Source organism: Ctenopharyngodon idella, chromosome 12, assembly GCF_019924925.1.
Source record: "Ctenopharyngodon idella isolate HZGC_01 chromosome 12, HZGC01, whole genome shotgun sequence".
NCBI lineage: Eukaryota > Metazoa > Chordata > Actinopteri > Cypriniformes > Xenocyprididae > Ctenopharyngodon > Ctenopharyngodon idella.
The window spans coordinates 5370147-5382310 of record NC_067231.1 but is presented as its reverse complement, the minus strand read 5'-3'; the positions used below and the strand labels follow the sequence as shown (position 1 = coordinate 5382310).

The 12164-nt window shown below is 36.8% G+C and overlaps 1 protein-coding gene across 3 annotated transcripts in view; it reads left to right on the top strand.

Moving 5' to 3' along the window:
• The window catches only part of pcdh15b (protocadherin-related 15b), a 214432-nt gene that overhangs the window by 182443 nt on the left and 19825 nt on the right, over window positions 1–12164 (top strand). For all 3 annotated transcript variants that reach the window (XM_051914968.1, XM_051914965.1, XM_051914967.1), the window contains 3 exons: window positions 4082–4297; window positions 7184–7272; window positions 8897–9073. In XM_051914968.1, the coding sequence (XP_051770928.1) occupies window positions 4082–4297; window positions 7184–7272; window positions 8897–9073 (482 nt within the window). The remainder of the gene's footprint in view (window positions 1–4081; window positions 4298–7183; window positions 7273–8896; window positions 9074–12164) is intronic.

Genomic DNA, 12164 nt, shown 5'->3' with positions numbered 1-12164 from the left:
TTATTTTCAATTAATCAGATTCACCTGAATGATTCATTAGTGAATTGATCTGAATTGGAATAATTCTTAAATTACTGTAATACGGTGTTCTAAACAGATACGTCGCAGAGTAATAATCAGAGTTTTTGTCCTAACCAGCCACAATAGCGATACACAACAAGCGAAAAGGGTATCAGTTTGATTATGTACTTATGCACTTACAGACAGAGCTCCACCCACACACTCTTCTGATTGGCTGTGTTTTTTTGATTGATTTGGTCTCGTCTTGTAGTCGTGTTGCGTCATGTCTGGTGTGGTCAGACCAATTGCTTGTCATCGTAATCTCACCGCATTGCGTCTGTTTAGGACACGTTTTAATGAAATTATGGAAAAGCCATGGGAATTCATTGTCGAAAAAGCCTGAAATGCTAGTTTTTGCTGGAGTATATCACACTAGTTTTCCTCTGTGCCAGTGGTTCTTTGTCTGTGTGAGGTGTTGTTCTCTGGTTGGTCAGATTGCTGGTCTCAGCTGAGGAGCTTAAGTCTGACCAGCTGGGGTCTGAAAGATTGGATCATCTTGAGACAGCTTATAAAATGCCACGGCTGCGGAGGCTCGCTGATAGAGATCTCAACACAACTGTCAATAGCGTGGACAAGGGCACCGCATTCTCTGAGAAAGAAAATGAATCAAAGATCCTCATAAACCATCCAGGCTTTCTCTTAGAGCACAGATTCTGTCCTTTTCCAGCCTCTGTTTTTCTCTGTAGTATCCTTTTCTTTTCTCTATCTGCAAGTTCTTTTCTCTCGAAATGACTTTCTGTGTTCTCTGACTTACCGTTTCTCATTCATATCTGTTTTTCAAGCCTTTATTCTACAGGTAACCATGAGCCTGAAATTTACCCTATACAAGTAAATAAACTAGTTTCTCCAATCTCGATTTTATGAATTTTTGCAAATGTTATTTGTAATACACAGATTTCATTATCATTGTAGCAGCGAGGCGCTATAGCAGATGTTTGCAAAAAAATATCTTCATCAGGTCAAATCGTTTCATGGCAGAGGAAAAGTTTCTCCGTTAAATTGAGTTAAACTGTAGGCATGTTTATGGCTAACTATTAGAATAATAGAGTGCTGCAGGGATGGTGTATTTTTGTTGGCCAAAACCCGGAAATGAGTTGACCCAGAAAGTCAGTGGTTTTTTTTGTTTGTTTTTTTTTTTTGGATGGGTTTTTGGTTAAATGCCTGAAATAACGTCTGTGGTTAACACAAGTTCAAGAGATTTCACCCTTTATTCTACCACATAAAATACATCAGTAAATACATCAGTATTTTTTTTTAAAGCTTTAACTTGTCTTGAAAAAGGTGGTTGCTATTAATTGAATAAATGGAACTACAGATGTTGTCATGGACATTAAACGCTATCACGCTGAACAGGTAAACTCATCTGCTTTCACAGCCTGGCTGTTTATAACTATGCTCTTGCAAACTATTCATTCGCAAACTTTCAGGCAAAATGTTTTAAATAAAGATTGAAAGAGTTGGCTTAATGGTGGTGACATTGTAGTTTGTCACCATCATTAATAATAATATTGTCACCCAATGTTTGATATTTCTTAATGCTGCTCTCCATTATGCACCGCTTTGTTTGTTTTTAAGATGACAGTTTAAAAAGTTACATTTTTAGGCCTGCCTCAGTGGTCTAAAAGCGCTCGGCAAAGTCAAAATGATGGCCAATCAGATCAAAGTGGCAGGGCTTAATGTTTACTGAAGACGAGTGTGAATTGCGACGCTTTTAGTTTTTACAGTGGAAGAGTGTGTGTGTGTTAAGATATAAGTAGCTAAACATTTCATATTTGACAACTGTTTTACAATGGATATGTTTTAACGACCCACAAGAACATACAGTTATCCAAACTACTCAAGTCTTTTTTATGGAATTTCTCCATTTTGAATTGAAAATATGCTAACATTTAAATGATGTCATTCATAACTGAATGTGATGTCACGAGACATTTTTTACATTTTTGACATATTAGCCATACAAACAAGAGTGAATGTGTGCATATTTTTTTAAATAAAATATTATTTGCGAAGAGTTTAAATGGACTATTTCACAACTATAGGCTATAATTAGACCTAGAACTTTTTCCTGTTCTTATTTCTTCTTTATTCCCTAAATCCCTTTTAATTCTTTAATTATTTAATTTCTTTAAATAAAAATACCAACCCCCCCCCTCAAAAAAAAAAAAAAAAAACTTGGTCAGAGCACATTACCTACTGTTTTTCGGCAAACTCAGTGGTCTTCTGAGAAATCTAATCCCGTACGAATACGAATGTCTGTGATTGCTGATATTGTATTATATGAACGCTTTTTGACCTACGTGAGCTATCGTATGCGTACCGATCTTCCGTATACTTTTATTTAATTTCAGTAGTATGGATAGTAGGCCTTCTGTAATGCCCACATCCAGAACACACACTCTATATAAACACGGAGATGTTAGTCCCATCCAAATCGGTACATGAAATGACAGTCCTCGAGTGTTAAGAATTGTAACTCAAACATTGTTTAGAAAACTAGTCCCGTACGAATAGGGCTTTAAAGGGACTTTATTACTAATTTTAATAATTTCTGCTTCCCCTTTGCCAATAATTTAAGTATTTAATTATAATTGCTTAATTTCGCAATTATCATTATTATTATTTTTTTTTTTTTCAATTTCTGACTGTTTACTTACTTGATAGTGATGTTAAATACCCAGAAAACAAGTACCGCTTATTTCATTAGTTCTAATAGCATATTAGTTAGTACTGTGGTATCAAAACTGCAATGTATTCAACAGCCATTTAAATTTCTGGCCTCAGAACTACAACCTGTAAAAGTCGTCCATTTAATTACATCAGCGTTACTCTAATCTGACATGCAGGCCACATGCTGACACTCACACTGGGTTTCACCTCATATGGCTTCACCCTGCCTTAAGTTCATGTGCAGACTATAAGAACAGCAGCAGTGATGCTATCAGGTGACGGCATCCTGCGTTTGTTCAAGGAGACCTTATTAGCCAAGACCCCAGACTGAGTTAAGCCACGCAGCAGAAGTCCAGGGTTTTATAGGGTCACATTCACTGCGGATACAGATTATCATCGTCAATGTCTTCTGTTTACTTGTAGACACATCTGAGATGTGAAGTTCAGCGGGCAAAAAGCCAAATATGCTGCTTTGACATACACAGTCATGCTTTTTGCCCATTTCTCAGGTGTCACAGGAATCTCTTACTACGGATTTTTGTTCAAACAGCTCAGGGGCTCGTAGATTACACTACTTTAATCTTCTTTGAGATCCGTCTTTAAATAGTTTTGAGGTGAAAAAGACGAGAAAATTGAAACCGTTCTTTGCTCTGCCAACCCTAAGGACAGGGATGTCGGTGATTGAAATGCTTTTACTTCGCGTTGTGGAAGCGCCTTTTCCACTTCTCCCTGCATTCATTGTTCTCTCCTGATCTCATAATTAGTTTAAGAAATCTATTGACCTTCTGAGAAAACATTTCCTTACGGATGTTCCTCGGGTTTAATCTGAGGTTGAAACGCAAAGAAAGAAAAGAAAAAGAGACTTTTGTGGAACTACAAATTGAATTTCAAACTGTTTCGGCTCAAGATCTACGCCGCAACGGCGATCAAAGGTTTTCGCACACTTAGCCTCACTGAATGACCAATTAAGAGACAGACCTTTTGTTTGCAAGGGCCTTAATACACACTTACTGTATTTATTGAAATGGGTCTCCCAGGCATATTGGAAAAAGCCTCATTTGTGTTAATGACTCTGCCTGGTCCGGGGCACCCTGCTGCCCATGGAGCCGCCAGTTTCCCTCTCTTGTAAAAAGCCATTATAAATCATTGTCACTGCAGTGGAGTGCTGTAATGTTCATCTGAGATGAGCCAAAGTGACGTTGGTGCTGGTAAATCGGAGCTTGGAGCTCCTCCTATGGGCTGAAGGTGGAATGGCGGGTGACGGCAGAGGTTGAGCAGCTCTGTGTTGTAGGTGATAAGTAGCTCGTGGCTATTCCTCTCTTTGACATGTCTGCTCTATTGTTTCTGACAGGCTCTGGATAAGGACACAGGGAATTTCAGTGCCATGCTGTATAGGCTGATTATCCCCCCTACTACTGACGGAAAAGACGGCTTTGTTATTGAGCCCTTCACAGGCGTAATTAAGACAGCCATCATGTACAGGAACATGCGGCGCTCCTACTTTAAATTTGATGTGGTGGCTACAGATGACTACGGGAAGGGACTCAGCAGCAGCGCTCAAGTGGTGGTATGTATGTGATTGGGAAGCATAAAGTTTTTGTAATTTTCCATTCAAAAATCAGATTTGAGAATAGACGAGCCAGTTATTTTTAATGAATCACTCAAAAAGATGGTTTGATTACAAGTCCCGCTAAATCAGTCTTAAATGTTACATCTGACTCATTGAATGGAACGTTCAATGTCTGTCTTTACTTTCATTCGGATTTGTTTTTATTACTGTCTGGTTGTTCATCTGACATCGTGTAGTTAAACATACACATCCAGGGCAGCATTTTGTTTTAATAAATGGTACTTGGATTAAGTAATAATATGTTGCCTAAAATTTAATTGTTTTTGTCCCCGACAGAATTTATGTAGAAAGTTGCCAACTAGTTCCAGCATTTTTGATGATATTCACAAAACTTCCATGGCCCCCAGAATATTTTGTTGTATGAACATGTAAACATTTAGTATATCAAAAGAAGGAAAAGAGCCTCTGCTTTTAATCAAACAAACAAACAAAAAATATTCTAGCTTCATTCACTCATGTTTTATCAACACTTGAATGTTTCATAAAAAAAAAAACTAAAAAAAAAACATTTCGATTAAAAAAAGCTGAGAAAAGTTTTTGTCCAAGACTTTGTTGGCATCAGATTCAAAATGAGTAGGTCGAGTCCATAAACACCCCCAAAGCTTAAATGTGCTTAAGCAATCTTCGATCCGCTCCTTCTGGTTTGTGCAGATCATATTCTTTGCTAGTTTTTGGATCCGGAGATGCTGTACTCTTTCAGAAGATGTGTAATAGCGCCCACTACCGTATAACATTGAAAATATGGAAAGCCGGAAAAACTCATCAATTGCAGGGAATCGTTGTCATAAATTGGTGGGGAAGGAGTTAAATTGAATCGTAAAGGAACAAGAATCATTAAGTGGCATCAAAATCAGGGTGATTGCGGATGAGGTGCAATTCTGCTGTTGCAAGAAGGATAGAAATTATACACTTTGCCTTTAAATACACTATCCTGAGCCAGTTTGAACAGATTGATTAAAGTTTAAAGCAGTAATCTGTCCTGAGATGCAATCCATCATCTGATTTTACCGCAGTGGCAACTCCGTTAGCTGATTTTGATTAGAAAAATACAGTCCCTTTAAGCCTTCTTGAAGAACATCCAAAGCTGATGCAGAAGAGGCATCGATTTTTTTGTGGGCTGAGGGGCTCTAGCAGTATTTAAACCCATAAATCAATCTCTCAATAGCACTCAGTATCTTGAACCTGTGCTTGGTCTGTGAGTTAAATAAATATGTAGAGATAGGGTATTTAGATGATGTCAGCTAGACCGCTCCATGTACAGTATAGAGCTTGATTTAAATACAGACTAAAATGGAAGGGAATCGCAAGGAATTTACAGGTTACAAGTCCTTAACGGTTCCATGATTCTAGTACTTTAGAGGAAGATCCTTCACCATTATTACTCTATTTTTGGTGACACACTTATGTTAAGTTACATTTAATGTCTGAATTTCATTGCATTCAAAATATTAAACCAACTGGCATCTGTAAAATAGTGATGCTAGAGCTTTTCTCAGATCTAACAGACTTTAATTAAGTCTCTACAAGTTCAATATATGAGGGAAATATATATCAAATATTTTAAATATTGAAGAATAAGCAAAAAACTAAACTTGGTTAAGGTATTTATCTGACAAAATAATTTGCCAAAATAGTCAAACTACAGCTTGAAACTACAGGTTTTATTTTACTATGCAAAAAATTGCATAGAACAACAGAAAGCTAACAGGAAAAAGCATACATTGGCTACAATATAATCAGTTATTAATATTCCATTGGTTCTCTCGTTTTTTTTTTAAATTGGACCTATAACGCCTCATTTACAAGATGTAATATAAGTCTCTGGTGTCCCCAGAATGTGTCTGTAAAGTTTCAGCTCAAAATACCCCACAGATCATTTATTATAGCTTGTCAAATTTGCCCCTATTTGGGTGTGAGTAAAAACATGCTGTTTTTGTGTGTGTCCCTTTAAATTCAAATGAGCTGCTGCAGAGGGCGGAGCTTTAACAGCTTGCGCTTCAGTTGCTCAACAACAACAAAGCTGGAGAATCTTATGCAGCTAAAATGACGATTGTCAGTAATGGTGTTCAGCCTTACATTGTTCAAAAAGTCGGACACTGATGGAGAGACTCAGGAAGAAGTTACAACTTTTAGAATGCAACTGGGCGTTTTTTAATGGTTAGTGGATAAATTTATGTAGTTGCTGTGGAGTTGATTCAACTCATCGACTAGCATGTGTCGTCATGTTAATCTTTTGTGCAAATCCAGCGTTGAATTGACCCTCGTTTGTGAAGCAGTTCGGTGTAAAATGACAGCATGGCAACAACACTACTACAACAACTCTTCCTCTTCTCTAAAGCAGCCCAACATGGCCTCACCCCCTTTGTTGCATGTTCCCAGGGGCAGGGTTTATGTAAATTTTAGCGTTAATGATGTCACTAGCCCAGGAAAAAGCTTGTTGTAGTCCCTACCAGCTGTTTGTTGTAGTCCTTAAACAGCAAATTCTTTAAAGAAAATATATCCCCCCTTTGCATTGAGCTTTGAGCGTTGTAACTTTGCAGATGTTGTTTACACTCAAACAGCAACATTACACCCTAACTAAAGTTAAAAAAAGTGAAATCATAATCAACCACCCCTTTAAGTGTTCATAATTTCTTTGTATGACAGTCTGGCCAAAAATTATATCCTTATAAAGTTCCTGGTTTAATTTGACTGAATTCTGTCTCCTAGTTTCATCAACCACATGAACGGCATATATTTGAAATGTTACACAGTTCAGAACCTTCATGCTACACCATAATTTTCCCTTTTATAACTAGAGATTATTTTTGTCCTATCTCCCAGGTGTCAGTGGTTAACCAGCTGGACATGCAGGTGGTTGTATCCAATGTGCCGCCCACTGTAGTTGAACAGAACAAGGATCAGCTGATTGGGTAACTCGTTCTATACAAACACACTCTTCACCCAAACATAATTCCCAATGTAACATTCCAAGCAGCCAGAAAGTGCTTGAAGCTATAATGTATGCATGAGTACTTGACTCCTGCGGGTGCGGATGTTTATGTTGGGAATAAATCAGTGGGCTGCTTGATTCTGTCAACCCCTCTCAGATAAAAGCAGGACCCACACTGTTTAACATCTGCGTCAAGAGCAGAATAACCAGAAACACCACCTTCCTCAGTTAGCCATGGGATAGCACTTATCATTGATTAAAATGCTCAAAGAAATAGTTCACCTAAAAGTTATGTTATCATTTACTTAGTTTATGTTGTCACAAACCTAAATTACTTTTTTTTTTAATGAAAAATAAACATAAATGGAACTTAAAAGACTTAAAATATAGAGCATAAGTCATATAAACCACTTTTATCATACTTTTAGGATGTTTTTTTATGACATTTTGGTGGTCAGCAGCACCCATCTCCATTTATGTCCATCATATGGAAAAGAGCAGCAGGAACCTTTTTCAGAATATCTCCTCTCACAGAAGGAAATTTTTTTGGTTTTGGAATGACAAAGAGTCATCATTTTCACATAGACGGGAAAGTGCTGAGATGTAACAGTGCTAATATGACATAAACCCATCTTTATATTATACACACACATGAACGCACATTTTCTGTCTCAGGTAAAAGAACTCACAGCCCAAACCTCCTCATCATCTCTTGTCAGTCTGTTTCCTCAGCAAACCTGCTCCTTGTTCCTTTTTTTCCAAGTAGAGTCATCATTCCAGCCTCTGTTCTTTTTTGTCCCATGTTCTTATTTCACCTCAGCAGCTGTGAATTGGGATATCTGAGGCACTGCAGGTAATTGGCTGAGGAGGGCTGGCTGCTCTGAGATGTGAGCTGAGGGGTAATAAAGGCGCCTACTGGGAGACAAGGACGGCTGCTTTGAAGCAACACTGTCTTACAAGCTCATTTTAGCCTTTGCTTTGTATTTGTCCTCCATGCATCTCTGCGATCAAAACAGCTCCCGTTCAGTGTAGCCTGACAAACATGGATAATATAGGGGTTTGCAGCACATGTGTTATATTTAGGAAGTGTAATTGTTGCTCTTGTGCAGTTTTTCCTGTTTTATTTCTCCAATTACTGCAATTAGTGTTTGTTGTGCATGTTTGCAATCGTGTGGAAGTTGATTGTTAGTTTATTTTCTCTGATATATGCCCACCAATTAATGGCTAAGGGGGCTCTCAAATTGGCACACAAATAACTCGATTCAAGATTAATTTTTCTTTCCATTTTGAGTTTTATTCATTGTTCTGACATGAATTGATAATTTTGGTATGTAACAACTTTATATTTGTTCTCATTTTCAGACATATGCAGTATTTTTTAATTGTTGGTGTATACACATGTGCCAGTTGAACATCTTTGGGTGTTTTTGTTTTGTAACACAAGAACACGTCCTGTGTGAAAAGGGCATTCTTTACAGGGCTATTTGTGTAGAGCATTCCTTTGAGAAATTAATAGACTGTCGAAGAACGGTAAATAGATCATCTTTGGTATGTCAGGAAGTTCTGTTGTAGATCTTTCATTTTCTGTCTGTCTCTTAATTCAGGATTTTAGAGCGCTACGTCCAGGATCAGATTCCAGGAGCTAAAGTAGTTGTGGAGTCAATCGGGCCCCGGCGTTTTGGTGAAGGTTATGAACAGGAGGACTACTCCAAATCTGACCTGATGGTATATGCAATCGACCCTCTGACCAACAGAGCTCTCTCAAGACAGGAGCTCTTCAAGTAAGTGCAAACTCCTTTTCTGCTGTGCTCTTCTCCATCTTAACCTCCTGACTTTTCCCTCAAACCTGTGCGCCTAACAGTTTGAGATATATCTACCCTTCATACACTCTTAAAAATAAAGGTTCTTTATTGCCAATCGATGGTTCCATAAAGAACCTTTAAAGGGTTAGTTCACCCAAAAATGAAAATTATGTCATTAATTACTCACCCTCATGCCATTCCACACCCGTAAGACCTTCGTTCATCTTCGGAACACAAATTAAGATATTTTTATAAAATCCAGTGGCTTAGTGAGGCCTCTATTGCCAGCAAGATAATTAACACTTTCAAATGCCCAGAAAGGTACTAAACACAAAATAACGACTTTATTCAACAGTATCTAGTGATGGGCGATTTCAAAACACCTTCATGAAGCTACAAAGCTTTACAAATCTTTTGTTTCGAATCAGTGGTTCAGAGCGTGTATCAGACTGACAAAGTCACGTGATTTCAGTAAACGAGTTTTCGGTACGTTGTAAGTGTTTCGAAACGTTTCGAAATTTCAATGGTTCACATTACTTTTTTTTTTTACACGCTCTGAAGCACTGATTCGAAACAAACGATTCGTAAAGCTTCAAAGCTTCATGAAGCAGTGTTTTGAAATCGCCCATCACTAGATATTGTTGAATAAATTCGTTATTTTTTTGGCGCACAAAAAGTATTCTCGTCACTTCACAACATTAAGGTTGAACCACTGTAGTCACATGAACTGTTTTAAATACATCTTTAGTACCTTTCTGGGCATTTGAAAATGTTAATTATCTTGCTGTCAATGGAAGCCTCTCTGAGCCATCGGATTTTATCAAAAATATCTTAATTTGTGTTCCGAAGATGAACGAAGGTCTTACGAGTGTGGAACGACATGAGGTTGAGTAATTAATGACAGAATTTTCATTTTTGGGTGGACAAACCCTTTAACATCCATGGAATCATTCCATTGTGCAAAATGGTTCTTCAATGGCATTGCTGTGGGATTCAAGCAAGCTTTCGTAATTTTTCGCGCTTGTTCAAAAGGATCAGGAGAACATTTCAAGTGCATCTTTTGACATTCTTTAAAAAGAAGAGAACAGAAGGTATGATATTATTTTTATTAGTGTTTTAAGAACATTCCCCTGACACATTAGAATGAATAACAACCATAGCTGAAGTGCGATGATGCCGTAAGGGACCGTTATCAAGGTGAATTATTGACAGTGAATGTCATCATTGAGGTGATAATGCATATAGGCTATGTTAGCTACATGTACGTGTGTTTATTTATTTTATTTAATAAAACACTATGGGCTCTGTTTATACTCCACTGTTTAAAACTACATGAACCATCCATTCAAGATACAGCTAACAAAGGCTGTACCACTGATTGTTCAGTTTTTTTTTTTTTTTTTTTGTTTTTTTTTTACAATTCAACTTCTGTTGATATCTAATTTATTCAATTGTTATAAATAATAATTAATTTTGTTTTGCCTCTATCAGTTTCCATAACTGTAGTATAAAATTACTCATAGCGTGAAGGGATAGTTCACCCAAAAATTAAAACTATCCCATGCTTTACTCATCCTCAAGCCATCCTAGGTGTATATGACTGTATCGATTTACCGATATTTTCCCCAATATTTAAGCATTTTACCATAATCGGATATCGGTTTTGTAATATCTGATTTACCGATAAACTCCGCCATCTTGTGGGTGTTTTGAGAATTGTGCACAGGATCGCCATTACAGAGGGGAGACGAGACAACGGCGTGCACAGGTAAAGTATACTTACCTGCTTTGCTGTAATTAGTAAACTTTATTTAACATAACAGCCATTAATGCACAAATTAGATCTGTTAAATAAATTAGATGTGTTAGTAGCTAGTTTATGCAGCTTGTCTCAAAGAAATAGAGACAAGCTCACGGAGTCACGTAAGATAATCTGTCAAGTCTTGTCCCAATAAAGATGTAACTTTGCATGAATTAAATAATACAGCCGTGAATGAGCACATGTTGGAAATAAAAGCACTGAATTTAATTCTCTCTCTGTTGTCTATGTTCATCATTACTCTCGTGAAGTCGTCTGCATTTTGCTGTTCACTCAGCGGGTTGATGCTCGGCCACCGCATGTAACTTTTAACAAGATTCACTTGTTTAAAACACTGTAATTATATAAACATTTACTATATCCATTACTTCGCTAATAAACATCCAAGTAAACACAACTCTATGTAAATTAATTATTTATTACCTCCACAAGCGATCGCAGTTTGAGTATAGTTCTGTGTAAATGCACAGATCATAAACAGCGCTTTGTCAGCAGATATTACATAATCTAGAACGACAAAAACATTATTAATAATTCTGATATAACATACCAGTTGAGAAATGCAATAAAATACGATGTTTTGTTTGTTATATTCCAATATTCCAGAGAATATTATTATTTAACATTATCCAGCGAATTATTCTTCACTCTTTAGCCTATTAAACAGCTTATAAATCTACTAAAACTGTAGTTTAAAATGAAGTATAACATTTCTGCAAAGTTGATATGACTCCTGTCTTTAATTTATTTTCTCCATTTGAAAACATTAGACATTCTACATTTATTTTGCTTATTGTTAACATTTGTGTTGCTGCTGATGCTTTTTATAAATAAAACTTTTTGTAATATGAAGATTAAAAAAAAACAAAATTTATTGGTGTATAAATAAGATTTATTTTGTTTTCTATGCAAGAAGGGAGTGATTCTTATAATAAAATGGTTTGTTCAGTTCAGTGGTGTTGTAATTGTGTCAAAAACAGAAGCATAACAGTAAATAAATATCGGTTCTACATATCGGTTATCAGGCACATAAACACACAAATTATCGGTATCGGTTCTAAAAAATCAATATCGGTCAATCACTATATATGACTATCTTCTTTCAGACGAACACAATCAGTTATATTAAATTTTATCCTGGCTCTTCTAAGCTTGATAATGGTAGTGAAGGGGGCGTGCGATTTTGGAGCCCAAAAAAGTGTATCCATCCATTATAAAATAATCCATACAGCTCCATGGGGTTAATAAAGG